Genomic DNA, 17576 nt, shown 5'->3' with positions numbered 1-17576 from the left:
TCTCCATGATTTTAATGACCAAAAACCCCAATTTTAGGAGTTCTCTGACCTAAAATTCCAATTTTTGAGGGTTCCCCATGATTTTAATGACCAAAACCCCCAATTTTGGGGGTTCCATGACCCAAAATTCCAACTTTTGAGGGTTCTCCTTGGTTTTAATGACCAAAACCCAACTTTTGAGGGTTCTACAACCCAAAAGTCCAACTTTGGAAGGTTCTCCATGGTTTTGATGACCAAAACCAAACTTTTAAGAGTTCTCCATGATTTTAATGACCAAAAAACCCAATTTTAGAGGTTCTACAACCCAAAACCCAACTTTGGAAGGTTCTCCATGGTTTTGATGACCAGAACCCAACTTTGGAAGGTTCTCCTTGACCTCGTTGACCAAAACCCAACTTCTAAGAGTTCTCCATGGTTTTGATGACCAAAAACCCCCAATTTTAGGTGTCCCATGACCTAAAATTCCAACTTTTGAGGGTTCTCCATGGTTCCCATGACCAGAACCCAACTTTGGAAGGTTCTCCATGGTTTTGATGACCAAAAACCCCAATTTAAGAGTTGTCCATGATTTTAATGACCAAAAACCTGAATTTTAGGGGTTCCATGACCCAAAATTCCAACTTTTGAGGGTTCTCCTTGGTTTTAATGACCAAAACCCAACTTTTGAGGGTTCTCCATGGTTCCCATGACCAGAACCCAACTTTGGAACGTTCTCCATGATTTTAATGACCAAAAAACCCCCAATTTTTGGGGTTCCAAGCCCCGAAAAGTCCAACTTTGGCAGGTTCTCCATGGTTCCCATGACCAGAACCCAATTTTGGAAGGTTCTCCATGATTTTAATGACCAAAAACCCCCAATTTTTGGGGTTCCATGACCCAAAATTCCAACTTCTGAGGGTTCTCCATGGTTCCCATGACCAGAACCCAAATTTAAGAATTCTCCATGATTTTAATGACCACAACCCCCAATTTTTGGGGTTCTATGACCTAAAATTCCAACTTTTGAGGGTTCTCCATGACCTCCTTGACCAAAACCCAACTTTTAAGAGTTCTCCATTATTTTAATGACCAAAAACCCCCAATTTTAGGGGTTCTACAACCCAAAACCCAACTTTGGAAGGTTCTCCTTGACCTCGTTGACCAAACCCCAACTTTTAAGAGTTCTCCATTATTTTAATGACCAAAAACCCCAAGTTTAGGGGTTCCATGACCCAAAATTCCAACTTTTGAGGGTTCTCCTTGGTTTTAATGACCAAAACCCAACTTTTGAGGGTTCTCCATGGTTCCCATGACCAAAACCCAACTTTTAAGAGTTCTCCATGATTTTAATGACCAAAAAACCCCCAATTTTTGGGGTTCCATGACCCAAAATTCCAACTTTTGAGGGTTCTCCCCAACTTCTAAGAGTTCTCCATGGTTTTGATGACCAAAATCCCAATTTTAGGGGTTCCATGACCCAAAATTCCAACTTCTGAGGGTTCTCCATGGTTCCCATGACCAGAACCCAACTTTGGAACGTTCTCCATGATTTTAATGACCAAAAACCCCTCAATTTTAGGGGTTCCAAGCCCCGAAAAGTCCAACTTTGGCAGGTTCTCCATGGTTCCCACGGCCAAACCTCCACCTCTGGGGGTTTCTCCAGGAGCTCCGCCCACCCCTGGGGTGGGTGGGCGGTCCCTGAGGAGCCCGAAGCCCCGCCCTAGATGCGGAAGCTCTCGGCCTTGCCGTCGATGTGGCGCAGCCTCAGGTAGACGTCGGTGCCGACGCCCTGCAGGGACTGCAGCACCAGGGAGCCCCCCAGGTACTCGGCGTAGGCGCGCGACGTCGGCAGCCCGAAGCCGAACCTGAGGGGAGGGGACGCGCCGGGAATGACCAAAAAGCGGCACCGGATTGTGGCAAAAATCGCCCAAAAAAATCCCCAAAAAATTCTCCCCCAAAATCCCAAAAATTCTCCCGCAAAATCCCCCAAAAATCCCCAGCAAATTGCCCCCAAAATGCCCAAAAATTCCCCACCAAAATAGCCCAAATCCCACCCCAAAAACCTCAGAACTGCCTCCAAAATTTACCCCGAAGCCGAACCTGGGGGGACGCCAGGAATAACCAAAAGTGGCACCAGATTGTGGCAAAAATCCCCCAAAAATCCCCCAAAATACCCATAAAATTCCCCCCCCAAATCCCATTAAATTCTGCCCCAAAATCCCAAAAAATTCCCCCCCAAAAATCCCAAAAAATTCCCCCCCAAATCCCAAAAATTCCCCCCCAAAATAGCCCAAATCCCACCCCAAAAACCTCAGAACTGACTCCAAAATTTACCCCAAAGCTGAACCTGGGGGACACCAGGAATAACCAAAAGTGGCACCAGATTGTGCCAAAAATCCCCCAAAAATCCCCCCAAAAAATCCCCAAAATTTCTCCCCCAAAATCCCAAAAATTCTCCTGCAAAATCCCAAAAAATTCCCCCCAAAAATCCCAAAAAATTCCCCCCCAAAATAGCCCAAAACTGCCCCAAATCCCACCCCAAAAACCTCAGAACTGACTCCAAAATTTACCCCAAAGCCGAACCTGGGGGACACCAAAAATAACCAAAAGTGGCACCAGATTGTCCCAAAAATCCCATTAAATTTCCCAAAATCCAATTAAATACCCCAAAATCCCATTAAATACCCCCAAAATCCCATTAAATTCCCCAAAATCCCATTAAATACCCCAAAATCCCATTAAATTCCCCAAAATCCCAGCAAATACCCAAAAAACCACCCCAAAACCCCCCAAAATCCCCCAAATCCCACCCCAAAAACCCCAAAGCCGAAAATTCCCCCAAATTTCCCTCAAATGATCCCAAAAATTCCCCCCCAAAACCCCAACCCCGCCCTTGTCCCCATTTTCAAGGACTTTGTCCCCAAATTTTTTGGGATTGTCCCCAAAGTTTTTGGGATTGTCCCCAATTTTTTGGGATTGTCCCCAATTTGGGGAGGGTGTCCCCAATTTTTTGGGATTGTCCCCAATTTTGGGGAGGGGTCCTGGGATCCCCTAAACCCCCCCAAAATCCCCCCAAAACCCCTCAAATCCCTCCCAAACCCAACCCTGGGATTGTCCCCAATTTTCAGGCGATGTCCCCAAATTTTTGGAGCTCGTCCCCAATTTTTGGGGTCTGTCCCCGATTTGGGAAGGGGGTCCCCAATTTTCTGAGGTTGTCCCCGATTTGGGGAGGGGTCCCAGGGATCCCCTAAACCCCCCCAAATCCCCTCAAATTCCCCCCAAACCTCCCCAAAACCCCTCAAACCCCAACCCCGGGATTGTCCCCGGATTTTCAGGGCTTGTCCCCAACTTTTGGGGTCTGTCCCCAATTTTCTGGGATTGTCCCAAATTTTCTGAGGTTGTCCCCGATTTGGGGAGGGTGTCCCCGATTTTGGGGAAGGGGTCCCCAATTTGGGGAGGGGTCCCAGGGATCCCCTAAACCCCCCCAAAATCCCCCCAAACCCCCCCAAACCCCCTCAAATCCCTCCCAAACCCCAACCCCGGGATTGTCCCAAATTTCCTGGGATTGTCCCCAATTTTCTGGGGTTGTCCCCAACTTTTGGGGTCTGTGCCAAATTTGGGGAGGGGGTCCCCAATTTTCTGAGGTTGTCCCCAATTTGGGGAAGGGATCCCCAATTTGGGGAGGGGTCCCAGGGATCCCCTAAACCCCCCCAAAACCCCTCAAACCCAACCCCGGGATTGTCCCCGGATTTTCAGGGCTTGTCCCCAAGTTTTGGGGTCTGTCCCCAATTTTCAGGGGCTGTCCCCGATTTGGGGAGGGGGTCCCCGATTTGGGGAGGGGGTCCCCAATTTGGGGAGGGGGTCCCCGATTTGGGGAGGGGTCCCAGGGATCCCCTAAACCCCCCTAAAAACCCCCCAAAAACCCCTCAAACCCCAACCCTGGGATTGTCCCCGGATTTTCAGGGCTTGTCCCCAACTTTTGGGGTCTGTCCCCAACTTTCTGAGGGTGTCCCAAATTTTCTGAGGGTGTCCCCGATTTGGGGAGGGGGTCCCCAATTTGGGGAGGGGTCCCAGGGATCCCCTAAACCCCCCCAAAACCCCTCAAACCCAACCCCGGGATTGTCCCCGGATTTTCAGGGCTTGTCCCCAACTTTTGGGGTCTGTCCCCAATTTCCTGGGGTTGTCCCCAACTTTCTGAGGGTGTCCCCAATTTGGGGAGGGGGTCCCCAATTTGGGGAGGGGTCCCAGGGATCCCCTAAACCCCCCCAAACCTCCCCAAAACCCTTCAAATCCCTCCCAAACCCAACCCTGGGATTGTCCCCAATTTTCAGGGATTGTCCCCAAACTTTTGGGGTCTGTCCCCAACTTACTGAGGGGTCCCCGATTTGGGAAGGGGGTCCCCAAATTTGGTGAGGGGTCCCAGGGATCCCCTAAACCCTCCCAAAACCCCCCCAAAAACCCCTCAAACCCCCACCCCGGGATTGTCCCCGGATTTTCAGGGCTTGTCCCCAACTTTTGGGGTCCGCCCCCGATTTGGGGAAGGGGTCCCCAACTTTCTGAGGGTGTCCCCGATTTGGGGAGGGGATCCCCAATTTGGGGAGGGGTCCCAGGCTTCCCCTAAACCCCCCCTAAAACCCCCCCAAAAACCCCTCAAATCCCTCCCAAACGCAACCCCGGGATTGTCCCCCCAATTTTCAGGCGATGTCCCCAAATTTTTGGAGCTCGTCCCCAATTTTTGGGGTCTGTCCCCGATTTGGGAAGGGGGTCCCCAATTTTCTGAGGTTGTCCCCGATTTGGGGAGGGGTCCCAGGGATCCCCTAAACTCCCCCAAATCCCCTCAAATTCCCCCCAAACCTCCCCAAAACCCCTCAAACCCCAACCCTGGGATTGTCCCCGGATTTTCAGGGCTTGTCCCCAACTTTTGGGGTCTGTCCCCAATTTTCTGGGATTGTCCCAAATTTTCTGAGGTTGTCCCCGATGTGGGAAGGGGTCCCCGATTTTGGGGAGGGGGTCCGCGATTTGGGGAGGGGTCCCAGGGATCCCCTAAACCCCCCCAAAACCCCCCCAAAACCCCCCCAAAACCCCTCAAATCCCTCCCAAACCCAACCCTGGGATTGTCCCCCCAATTTCCTGGGGCTTGTCCCCAACTTTTGGGGTCTGTCCCCAACTTTCTGAGGGTGTCCCCAATTTGGGAAGGGGTCCCCGATTTGGGGAGGGGTCCCAGGGATCCCCTAAAACCCCCCAAAACCTCCCCAAAACCCCTCAAATCCCTCCCAAACCCAACCCTGGGATTGTCCCCAATTTCCTGGGGCTGTCCCCAATTTTCAGGGCTCGTCCCAAACTTTTGGGGTCTGTCCCCAATTTTCAGGGGCTGTCCCCGATTTTGGGGAGGGGGTCCCCGATTTTGGGGAGGGGTCCCTGACCCGTGCATGGGCCCGGGCTGGCCGCTGGCGTCCATCAGGGTGCGGAAGGGCCCCCCCAGGCGCGGGTCCTGCGCGCTCGCCTCGGCCGTGCTGAAGTGGTACTCGGTCACCTTGTCCAGCAGCTCGTGGGGAATGCCACCGCCCCGGTCCGAGATCCTGGGGACATCGGGGACATCGGGGACATTGAGGGGATTGGGGACATTGAGGGGATTGGGGACATTGGGTTTGTCCAGCAGCTCGTGGGGAATGCCACCGCCCCGGTCCGAGATCCTGGGGACATCGGGGACATCGGGGACGTTGGGGACATCGGGGACATTGGGGATGTTTGGGGTGTTGGGGACATTGAGGGGATTGGGGACATTGCGGACATCTGGGACATTGGGGGGATTGGGGACATTGGCGATAATGAGGACATTGGGGACATCTGGGAGATTGGGGGGATTGGGGACATTGGGGATGTTTGGGATATTGGGGACATTGGGGACATTGGGGACCATTGGGGACATCTGGGAGATTGGGGACATTTGGGGACATTGAGGACATTGGGGGGATTGGGGACATTTGGGGACATTGAGGACATTGAGGGGATTGGGGACATTTGGGACATTGGGGGACATTTGGGACATTGGGGACATTGAGGACATCTGGGACATTGGGGGGATTTGGGGACATCTGGGATATTGGGGGACATTGGGGATGTTTGGGGTATTGGGGACATTGGGGACATTGAGGACATCTGCGACATTGGGGACATCTGGGACATGGGGGACATTGGGGGGATTTGGGACATTGGGGACATTGGGGACATTCAGGGTATTGAGGACATAGGGGGGAATTGGGGTGTTGGGGACATTGGGGGGATTTGGGACATTGGGGACATTGGGTTTGTCCAGCAGCTTGTGGGGAATGCCACCGCCCCGGTCCGAGATCCTGGGGACATTGGGGACATTCAGGGGACATTGGGGACATCCGGGAGATTGGGGGGATTTGGGGTGTTGGGGACAATGAGGACATTGGGGACACTGGGGACATTGGGGACATTGGGGGGATTGGGGACATTGGGGACATTGGGGACATTTGGGGACATGGGGGACATTGGGAGGATTGGGGACATTTGGAGACATTGGGGACATTTGGGGACATTGGGGACATTTGGGAACATTGGGGGGATTGGGATGTCCAGGACATTGGGGACACTTTGGGGACATTTCAAGGAAAATTTGGGGACACCTCAAAGACGCTTTTTGGACACTTTGGGGACACTTTGGGGACTCCTCGAGGACCCTTTGGGGACACCTTGGGGACATTTCAGGGACATTTTGGGGACACCTCGAGGACACTTTTGGGGGACACATTAGGGACACCTTGGGGACATTTCAGGGACATTTTGGGGACATTTCAAGGAAAATTTGGGGACACCTCGGGGACACTTTGGGGACATTTTTGGGACATTTTAAAGGGAAATTTGGGGACACCTCAGGGACACCTCGGGGACACTTTGGGGACATTTCAAGGAAAATTTGGGGATGTTTTAAGGAAAACTTGGGGACACCTCAAGGACTGTTCAGGGACACTCTGGGGACACCTCGGGGACACTTTGGGGACATTTTAAGGAGAATTTGGGGACACCTCAAAGACGCTTTTTGGACACTTTGGGGACACCCTGGGGACACCTTGGGGACACCTTGGGGCCACCCTGGGGTGCCCGTACCGGATGACGAGGTCGATGTCGTTGTTGGCGATGGTCACCACGATGTCGGGGACGTTGTAGGGCGTGTCCAGGTGCGACTCCATGGTGGCCCTGGCGCCCCAAAACGGCACCGGGGTCACCCCAAAATGGCGCCGGGGTCACCTCAGAGACCCCAAAATGGCACCGGGGTCACCCCAAAACGGCACCGGGGTCACCCCAGGGTCATCAGAGACCCCAAAATGGCACCGGGGTCACCCCAAAATGGCGCCGGGGTCACCTCAGAGACCCCAAAATGGCACCGGGGTCACCTCAGGGTCATCAGAGACCCCAAAATGGCGCCGGGGTCACCTCAGAGACCCCAAAATGGCACCGGGGTCACCCCAAAATGGCGCCGGGGTCACCCCAGGGTCATCAGGGACCCCAAAATGGCGCCAGGGTCACCCCAGGGTCATCAGGGACCCCAAAATGGTGCCGGGGTCACCCCAAAATGGCGCTGGGGTCACCCCAGGGTCATCAGAGACCCCAAAATGGCACCGGGGTCACCCCAAAATGGCGCCGGGGTCACCCCAAAATGGCGCTGGGGTCACCCCAGGAACCCCAAAATGGCACCAGGGTCACCTCAGGGACCCCCAAAATGGCGCCCCAGGAACCCCAAAATGGCGCCAGGGACCCCAAAATGGCACCAGGGTCACCCCAGGGTCATCAGGGTCACCCCAAAATGGCACCAGGGTCACCCCAGAACCCCAAAATGGCACCAGGGTCACCCCAAAATGGCACCGGGGTCACCCCAGAACCCCAAAATGGCGCCGGGGTCACCCCAGAACCCCAAAATGGCAGCGGGGTCACCCCAAAATGGCACCAGGGTCACCCCAGGGTCATCAGGAACCCCAAAATGTCACCCCAAGACCCCAAAATGGCACTGGGGTCACCCCAAAAATGGCACCAGGGTCACCTCAGGGACCCCAAAATGGCGCCCCAGGAACCCCAAAATGGCGCCAGGGACCCCAAAATGGCACCGGGGTCACCCCAAAATGGCACCCCAGGACCCTCATTGGAGCCACCCAAATTCCCCAAATCCCCCCCAAAATCACCCCTAAAATCTCCCCAAAATTGCCCCTAAAATTGCCCCAAAAATTGCCCAAAATCGCCCCAAATTTCCCCAAAATCCCCGGAATTCTCCCCAAACCCCGTCCCCGGGTACTTCATGGTGTTCTTGAGTCTCCAAAAATTCCCCTAAAATCGCCCCAAAATCGCTCCTAAACCCCACAAAATCCCCCTAAAATCACCCCAAAAATTGCCCAAAAATCCCCAAAAATCGCCCAAAAATCCCCCCAAATGTCCCCAAATCGCCCAAAATTGCCCCAAAATGTCCCCAAAATGTCCCAAAACCGCCGGAATTCCCCCCAAATCCCCGTCCCTGGGTACCTCATGGCGTTCTTGAGCACACAAACTCCCTCCAAAATGCCCCAAAAATTCCCCTAAAATTCCCCAAAAATCACCCAAAAATCGCCCAAAATCCCCCCAAATGTCCCAAAATCCCCGTAATTCCCCCCAAACCCCGTCCCCGGGTACCTCATGGCGTTCTTGAGCAGCTCGGGCAGGACGTAGTCCAGGGGCAGGGGGATGAACGGGAACCGCGCGGCCACGTGGCCGTTGATGCGCACCCGGGGGGCGTTCCCGTATTGGTGCTCACACAAACGCCTGCACAGGTGTGGGACAGGTGTGGGACAGGTGTGTGACACACCTGAGTGACACCTGTGACACACCTGAGTGACACCTGAGTGACACCTGTGTCACCCCTGTCCTGTCCCGTGGCCGTTGATGCGCACCCGGGGGGCGTTCCCGTACTGGTGTTCACACAAACGCCTGCACAGGTGTGGGACAGGTGTGTGACAGGTGTGTGACAGGTGTGTGTCACCTCACCTGTGTGTCACCTGTGTCACCCCTGTCCTGTCCCGTGGCCGTTGATGCGCACACGGGGGGCGTTCCCGTATTGGTGCTCACAGAGACGCCTGGGACAGGTGTGTGACACCTGAGTGACACCTGAGTGACACCTGTGACACCTGAGTGACACCTGTGACACCTGAGTGACACCTGTGACACCTGTATCACCTGTGTCACCTGTCCTGTCCCTCAGTGTCACCCTGTCCCGTGCCTGTCATGCCTGGGACAGGTGTGACACACCTGAGTGACACCTGAGTGACACCTGTGACACACCTGAGTGACACCTGTCACCCATTGTCACCCCTGTCCCGTGGCCGTTGATGCGCACCCGGGGGGCGTTCCCGTATTGGTGTTCGCATAAACGCCTGGGACAGGTGTGGGACAGGTGTGTGACAGGTATGTGACACACCTGAGTGACACCTGAGTGACACCTGTGACACCTGTGACACCTGAGTGACACCTGAGTGACACCTGAGTGACACCTGTGACACCTGTGACACCTGAGTGACACCTGTGTGACACCTGAGTGACACCTGAGTGACACCTGTGACACCTGTATCACCTGTGTCACCTGTCCTGCCCCTCAGTGTCACCCTGTGCCGTGCCTGTCATGCCTGGGACAGGTGTGACACACCTGGGTGACACCTGAGTGACACCTGAGTGACACCTGTGACGCCTCAGTGACACCTGAGTGACACCTGTGACACCTGAGTGACACCTGTGTGACACCTGTGTCACCTGTGTCACCTGTCCTGTCCCGTGGCCGTTGATGCGCACACGGGGGTGTTCCCATATTGATGCTCACACAAACGCCTGGGACAGGTGTGGGACAGGTGTGTGACACAGGTGTGGGACAGGTGTGGGACAGGTGTGTGACAGGTGTGTGACAGGTGTGTCACCTCACCTGTGTCACCTGTGTGATTTTTTATCCCCCAGGTGTGTTTAGGGTGTGTCCCAGGCGTGTTTCCCCCCCAGGTGTGTCCCAGGTGTGTTTTGGGTGTGTCCCTGGTGTGTCCCGGGTGTATTTTTGGGTGTGTTTCAGGTGTGTTCCCCCCAGGTGTGTCCCAGGTGCATTTTGGGTGTTTCAGGTGTTATTTGGGGTGTATTTCTGGTGTATTTCCGGTGTATTCCGGGTGTATTTCCAGTGTATTTCAGGTGTGTCCCAGGTGTATTTCCGGTGTGATTTTGGGTGTATTTCAGGTGTATTTTGGGTGTGTCCCAGGTGTATTTCCGGTGTGATTTTGGGTGTATTTCCAGTGTGTTTCGGGTGTGCTTCCCCCCAGGTGTGTCCCAGGTGTATTTTCAGGTATGATTTCGGGTGTATTCCGGGTGTGTCCCAGGTGTGTCCCAGGTGTATTTTCAGGTATGATTTCGGGTGTATTCCGGGTGTGTCCCAGGTGTGTCCCAGGTGTATTTTTGGGTGTGTCCCAGGTGTATTTCCGGTGTATTCTGGGTGTGTCCCTGGTGTATTTCAGGTGTGTCCCAGGTGTATTTCGGGTGTTATTTCCGGTGTATTCTGGGTGTATTTTCGGTATGTCCCAGGTGTATTTTTGGGTGTATTTCAGGTGTATTTTTGGGTGTGTTCCAGGTGTATTTCGGGTGTATTTCAGGTGTTATTTCCGGTGTGTCCCAGGTGTATTTTTGGGTGTATTTCAGGTGCATTTCAGGTGTGTTTTGGGTGTGTCCCAGGTGTGTTTCAGGTGTATCTTGGGTGTTATTTCCGGTGTATTCCGGGTGTATTTCAGGTGTGATTTTGGCTGTATTTTGGGTGTGTCCCAGGTGTATTTGGGGTGTATTTCCGGTGTATTCCAGGTGTGTTTCAGGTGTGTCCCAGGTGTATTTTTGGGTGTATTTCGGGTGCATTTTGAGTGTATTTCAGGTGTGATTTTGGGTGTGTCCCAGGTGTATTTCAGATGTATTTTTGGGTGTATTTTGGGTGTATTCCAGGTGTGTCCCAGGTGTATTTTTGGGTGTGTCCCAGGTGTGTCCCAGGTGTATTTTGGGTGTATTCCGAGTGTATTTCAGGTGTATTTTGGGTGTATCTCAGGTGTTATTTTGGGTGTATTTCTGGATGTGTCCCAGGTGTATTTCAGGTGTGTCCCAGGTGTATTTCAGGTGTGCTTTGGGTGTATTTTTGGGTGTATTTCAGGTGTGATTTTGGCTGTATTTTGGGTGTGTTCCAGGTGTATTTCGGGTGTAATTTCAGGTGTGTCCCAGGTGTATTTCCGGGTGTATTTTTGGGTGTATTTTCAGGTGTATTTCAGGTGTGTTTCCCCCCCAGGTGCGCTCACCTGGCGAAGTCCACCCATTTCTCGATGAGTTTCTTGGGGCTCAGGCGGGTGCAGATGATGCCGACGAAATCCGGCTGCGATTTTGGGGGAAAAACGGGGAAAAACGGGAAAAAGTGAGAGAAAAATTGGGAAAAATTCGGGAAAATATCAGAAAAAATGGGGGAAATTTGGGGGGAATTTGAGAAAAATTGGGGGGAAAAGGGAAAATGGGGAAATTGAAAAAAATTGGGGAGAATTTGGAGGAAAAATTGGGAAATGGGGGAAATTTGGGGAAAATGGGTAAAAAATGAGAAAAAATGGGACAAAATTGGGAAAATTGGGGGGAAATGGGAAAAAAAGAAAAAACTGGGAAAAAATGGGAAAAAACAGAAAAAACAGAAAAATGGGGGAAAATTGGGGGAAAATGAGGGGAAAATGGGGAAAATGAGAAAAATGGGGAAAATTTTGGGGAAAATTGGGGGAAAATGGGGAAAATGGGGAAAAATTGGGGGGAAATGGGGGAAAATGAGAAAAAATGGGACGGAATTGGGAAATTTGGTTGGAAATGGGCAAAAAAGAAAAAAATTTGGGGAAAATGGGGGAAAATGAGAAAAATGGGGAAAATTGGGGGAAAATGGGGGAAAATGGGGGGAAATTGGGGAAAAAAGAGGGGGAAATGGGGAAAAATGAGAAAAATGGGAAAAATGGGCGGAAAATGGGGAAAAATGAGAAAAAATGGGACAAAATTGGGAAAATTGGGGGGAAATGGGAAAAAAAGTAAAAACTTTGGGGAAAATGGGGAAAATTGGGGAAAATAGGGGAAAATGAGAAAAATGGGGGGAAACTGGGGGAAAACGGGAAAATTTTGGGGAAATTTTGGGGAAAATCGGGGGGAAATGAGAAAAATAAGGGAAATGGGGAAAAATGGGGAAAATGAGAAAAATGGGGAAAAATTGGGGGAAAATGGGGAAAATTTTGGGGAAAAACGGGGAAAATTTTGGGGGAAAATGGGGGAAAACCAGGAAAAACTGGGATGAACAACCCAACACACCTGCACAGGTGATCTGTGTGTGCCTGTCACACCTGTACAGGTGATCTATAGGGATCTATGGGTGTACCTGTCACACCTGCACAGGTGATCTATAGGGATCTATGGGTGTACCTGTCACACCTGTACAGGTGATCCATAGGGATCTATGGGTGTACCTGTCACACCTGCACAGGTGATCCATAGGGATCTATGGGTGTACCTGTCACACCTGCACAGGTGATCCATAGGGATCTATGGGTGTATCTGTCACACCTGTCCAGGTGATCTATGGGTGTACCTGTCACACCTGTCCAGGTGACCTATGTGTGCCTGTCACACCTGCACAGGTGATCTATAGGGATCTATGGGTGTACCTGTCACACCTGCACAGGTGATCCAGGTGTACCTGTCACACTTGTCCAGGTGATCTATAGGGAACTACAACACACCTGTACAGGTGATCTATCTGTACCTGTCACACCTGTCCAGGTGATCTATAGGGATCTATAGGTGTCCATCACACACCTGTGCAGGTGTTCCCTCACCTTGTCCTCGTGCAGCGCCAGGTGATGCACACCTGCACAGGTGATCTATAGGGATCTGTGTGTACCTGTCACACCTGCACAGGTGTTCCCTCACCTTGTCCTCGTGCAGCGCCAGGTGATGCACACCTGCACAGGTTATCTATGTGTGTACCTGTCACACCTGTCCAGGTGTTCCCTCACCTTGTCCTCGTGCAGCGCCAGGTGATGCACACCTGCACAGGTTATCTATGTGTGTACCTGTCACACCTGTCCAGGTGTTCCCTCACCTTGTCCTCGTGCAGCGCCAGGTGATGCACACCTGCACAGGTTATCTATGTGTGTACCTGTCACACCTGTCCAGGTGTTCCCTCACCTTGTCCTCGTGCAGCGCCAGGTGATGCGCCGCCAGCATCCTCATGCCCAGGCGCGACGTCAGCGTCTTGTCCAGGAACGGCCGCAACAACCGCTCGTCCTGACAGGTGAGAGGGACAGGTGAGACAGGTGAGACAGGTGAGAGGGACAGGTGAGAGGGACAGGTGACACTGACAGGTGAGAGGGACAGGTGAGACAGGTGAGACTGACAAGTGAGAGTGACAGGTGACACTGACAGGTGACACTGACAGGTGAGACAGGTGAGAGGGACAGGTGAGACAGGTGAGGGGCAGGTGACACAGGTGACACAGGTGACACGGGTGACACAGGTATGGGACAGGTGGCACAGGTGACACAGGTGACACAGGTGACACAGGTGAAGGGCAGGTGACACAGGTGAGGCACAGGTGACACAGGTGACACAGGTGACACAGGTGACACAGGTGAGGGGCAGGTGAGCCACATGAGGGGCTGTGGCTCAGGTGGGACTTTCCCAGGTGTATCCCAGGTGTGGTTACCTGTCCGTGCCTCCTGCACTCCCTCAGCCCACCAGCGTGTGTGTCACAGGTGAGTGTGGGTGTGTCCCAGGTGTGGTTACCTGTCCCAGGTGTGTCACCTGTCCCAGGTGAGGTTACCTGTCCGTGCCTCCTGCACTCCCTCAGCCCCTCTGCCAGCAGCGTGTGTGTCACAGGTGTGTATGGGTGTGTCCCAGGTGTAACACAGGTGTGGTTACCTGTCTCAGGTGTATCCCAGGTGTAACACAGGTGTGGTTACCTGTATGTGCCTCCTGCACTCCCTCAGCCAGCAGCGTGTGTGTCACAGGTGTGTGTGGGTGTATCCCAGGTGTGTCCCAGGTGTGGTTACCTGTCTCAGGTGTGTTTACCTGTCTGTGCCTCCTGCACTCCCTCAGCCCCTCTGCCAGCAGCGTGTGTGTCACAGGTGTGTGTGTGATTGTGTCACAGGTGTGTGTGGGTGTGTCCCAGGTGTGGTTACCTGTCCCAGGTGTGGTTACTTGTCTGTGCCTCCTGCACTCCCTCAGCCCCTCGGCCAGCAGCGTGTGTGTCACAGGTGAGTGTGGGTGTATCCCAGGTGTGTCCCAGGTGTGTGTGGGTGTGTCCCAGGTGTGTGTGATTGTGTCACAGGTGTAACACAGGTGAGGTTACCTGTATGTGCCTCCTGCACTCCCTCAGCCCCTCCGCCAGCAGCGCGTGTGTCCCAGGTGAGTGTGTTTGTCTATCCCAGGTGTGGTTACCTGTCTGTGCCTCCTGCACTCCCTCAGCCCCTCTGCCAGCAGCGTGTGTGTCACAGGTGTGTGTGTGATTGTGTCACAGGTGTGTGTGGGTGTGTCCCAGGTGTGGTTACCTGTCCCAGGTGTGTTTACCTGTATGTGCCTCCGGCACTCCCTCAGCCCCTCTGCCAGCAGCGCGTGTGTCACAGGTGTGTGTGGGTGTGTCCCAGGTGTGTGTGGGTGTATCCCAGGTGTGTTTGTGTATCCCAGGTGTAACACAGGTGTGTTTACCTGTATGTGCCTCCTGCACTCCCTCAGCCCCTCTGCCAGCAGCGTCACCACGTCCTTGTGATCCTCCAGCAGCTGCCGCAGCAGCGCGCAGTACTGGGACTCGTCACTGTGCACCTGGATCTGAGACAGGTAACAGGTAACAGGTGAGAGACAGGTAACAGGTGAGAGACAGGTGTGACAGTACTGGGACTCGTCACTGTGCACCTGGATCTGAACAGGTGAGACAGGTAACAACAAGTGAGACAGGTGTGACAGGTGTGATACACACTGACAGTGCTGGGACTCGTCACTGTGCACCTGGATCTGAACAGGTGAGAGACAGGTGAGATACAGGTGTGACAGGTGTGACAGGTGAGAGACAGGTAACAGGTGAGATACAGGTGTGACAGTGCTGGGACTCGTCACTGTGCACCTGGATCTGGGACAGGTAACAACAGGTGAGATACAGGTAACAGGTGAGAGACAGGTGTGATACAGGTGTGACAGTGCTGGGACTCGTCACTGTGCACCTGGATCTGAACAGGTGAGACAGGTAACAACAGGTGAGACAGGTGTGACAGGTGTGACACAGGTGTGACAGTGCTCGGACTCGTCACTGTGCACCTGGATCTGAGACAGGTAACAACAGGTGAGAGACAGGTGAGAGACAGGTGTGATACAGGTAACAGGTGAGAGACAGGTGTGACAGGTGTGACAGTGCTGGGACTCGTCACTGTGCACCTGGATCTGGGACAGGTAACAGGTAACAACAGGTGAGACACAGGTGAGACACAGGTGAGACACAGGTGTGACAGTCACACACACGCAGTGCTGGGACAGGTGACACAAATGTGAGACAGGGAGGTCCAGGTGTGTCACACCCCCCCCCCCAGGTGAGTTTGTACCCCGCCAGGTGCCCCCAGGTGTATCCCAGGTGTGTTTCTACCCTCCCCCAGGTGTGCCCAGGTGTACTTTGGGTGCGTTTCAGGTGTATTTTGGGTGTGTTGCAGGCGTGTTTTTGGGTGTATTTCAGGTGCATTTTAGGTGTGGCTTTGGGTGTGTTCCGGGTGTATTTTTTGGTGTATTTCAGGTGTGTTTTGGGTGTATTTCAGGTGCATTTTAGGTGTGGGTTTGGGTGTGTTCCAGGTGTATTTTTGGGTGTATTTTGGGGGCATTTTAGGTGTGTTTTGGGTATTTTCCGGGCGGTATTTTGGGTGTGTTCCAGGTGTATTTTTGGGTGTATTTTGGGAGCATTTTAGGTGTATTTCGGGTGTGTTTCAGGTCTATTTTTGGGTGTATTTTGGGTGCATTTTAGGTGTGTTCCGGGCGTATTTTGGCTGTATTTTCAGATGTGTTCTGGGTGTATTTCAGGTGTATTTCGGGTCTATTTTTCGGTGTGTTCCAGGTGTGTTTTGGTTGCGTTTTGGGTCTATTTTTGGGTGTATTTTGGGTGTGTTTCGGGTGCATTTTAGGTGTATTTTTGGGTGTATTTTGGGGTGTATTTTTGGTGTATTTCAGGCATGTTTTGGGTGTATTCTGGGTGTGTTTCGGGTGCGTTCCAGGTGTATGTTGGGTGTGTTTTGGGGGGTATTTTTGGGTGTATTTCGGGTGTGTTCTGGGTGTATTTCGGGTGTGGTTTTGGGTGTATTTTGGGTGCATTTTAGGTGTGTTCCGGGTGTATTTTGGGTGTATTTTTGGGTGTATTTCGGGTGTGTTCCAGGTGCATTTTAGGTGTGGTTTTGGGTGTATTTTTGGTGTGTTCCGGGTGTATTTTGGGTGTATTTCAGGTGTGTTCCCAGTGTATTTTTGGGTGCATTTTGTGTGTTTTGGGTGTTTTCTAGGCGGTATTTCGGGTGTATTTCGGGTGTGTTCCAGGTGTATTTTTGAGTGTATTTCAGGTGTGTTTTGGGTGTATTTCAGGTCTATTTTTCGGTGTGTTCCAGGTGTATTTTTGAGTGTATTTCAGGTGTGTTTTGGGTGTATTTCAGGTCTATTTTTCGGTGCGTTCCAGGTGTATTTTGGGTGCATTTCAGGTGTATTTCGGGTGTGTTCCAGGTGCATTTTGGGGGGTATTTTGGGTGTGTTCCGGGTGTATTTCAGGTGTATTTCAGGTCTATTTTTCGGTGTGTGCCAGGTGTATTTTGGGTGTATTTTTGGGTGTATTTTGGGTGTATTTCCGGGTGTGTTCCGGGTGCATTTTAGGTGTGGTTTTGGGTGTATTTTTGGTGTGTTACGGGTGTATTTCGGGTGTATTTCCGGGTGTGTTCCGGGTGCATTTTGGGTGTATTTTAGGTGTGGTTTTTGGTGTATTTCAGGTGTATTCTGGGTGCATTTTTGGGTGTATTTTCGGGTGTGTTCCAGGTGCATTTTGGGGGGTATTTTGGGCGCATTTTGGGTGTATTCCGGGTGTATTTTGGGTGTGGTTTTGGGTGTATTTTTGGTGTATTTCAGGTGCGTTCCTGCTGCATTTTGGGTGTATTTTTGGTGTATTTCCGGGTGTGTTCCAGGTGCATTTTGGGGGGTATTTTGGGTGTATTCCGGGTGCATTTTAGGTGTGGTTTTGGGTGTATTTTTGGTGTGTTCCGGGTGTACTTTGGGGGGTATTTTGGGTGTGTTTCAGGTGTATTCCGGGTGTATTTTGGGTGCATTTTAGGTGTGGTTTTGGGTGTGTTTCAGGTGTACTCCAGGTGTATTTCCAGGTGTGTTTTGGGTGTGTTTCCGGGTGTATTTCCGGGTGTGTTCCAGGTGCATTTTGGGGGGTATTTTGGGTGTATTCCGGGTGTATTTCCGGGTGTGTTCCGGGTGTATTTTGGGTGCATTTTAGGTGTGGTTTTGGGTGTATTTTT

The 17576-nt window shown here is 52.3% G+C and overlaps 1 protein-coding gene and 1 long non-coding RNA gene across 5 annotated transcripts in view; one reads left to right on the top strand and one right to left on the bottom strand.

Moving 5' to 3' along the window:
* The first annotated feature begins 81 nt into the window (after window positions 1-81).
* LOC139586194 (uncharacterized) lies at window positions 82-1224 on the top strand. Of its 3 annotated transcripts, none has more exons than XR_011677505.1 (3): window positions 82-182; window positions 325-709; window positions 1121-1224. It is a non-coding gene; the product is annotated as an uncharacterized lncRNA (long non-coding RNA). The 3 variants fall into 3 exon arrangements; XR_011677504.1 differs by having other exon boundaries at window positions 82-213; window positions 365-709; XR_011677503.1 differs by having other exon boundaries at window positions 82-324; window positions 365-709.
* Window positions 1225-1488: 264 nt separating this feature from the next.
* BCKDK (branched chain keto acid dehydrogenase kinase) overlaps window positions 1489-17576 on the bottom strand; it is a 28778-nt gene continuing 12690 nt past the window's right edge. Inside the window, exons 6-12 of one of the 2 annotated variants that reach the window (XM_071419412.1) lie at window positions 14752-14871; window positions 13234-13332; window positions 11328-11401; window positions 8665-8793; window positions 7114-7203; window positions 5403-5672; window positions 1489-1844 (exon numbers count right to left, since the gene is read on the bottom strand). In XM_071419412.1, coding sequence (XP_071275513.1) covers window positions 1700-1844; window positions 5403-5672; window positions 7114-7203; window positions 8665-8793; window positions 11328-11401; window positions 13234-13332; window positions 14752-14871 — 927 coding nt within the window. In that variant the 3' untranslated portion in view covers window positions 1489-1699. The remainder of the gene's footprint in view (window positions 1845-5402; window positions 5673-7113; window positions 7204-8664; window positions 8794-11327; window positions 11402-13233; window positions 13333-14751; window positions 14872-17576) is intronic. The other variant, XM_071419414.1, reaches the window with a different exon arrangement.

The sequence above is a fragment of the Agelaius tricolor genome, unplaced genomic scaffold (assembly GCF_023055355.1).
Source record: "Agelaius tricolor isolate 1412-34295 unplaced genomic scaffold, bAgeTri1.0.p SCAF_107, whole genome shotgun sequence".
Classification (NCBI taxonomy): Eukaryota; Metazoa; Chordata; class Aves; order Passeriformes; family Icteridae; genus Agelaius; species Agelaius tricolor.
The sequence above is the reverse complement of the archived record's forward strand: the minus strand, read 5'-3'. Positions and strand labels throughout refer to the sequence as shown.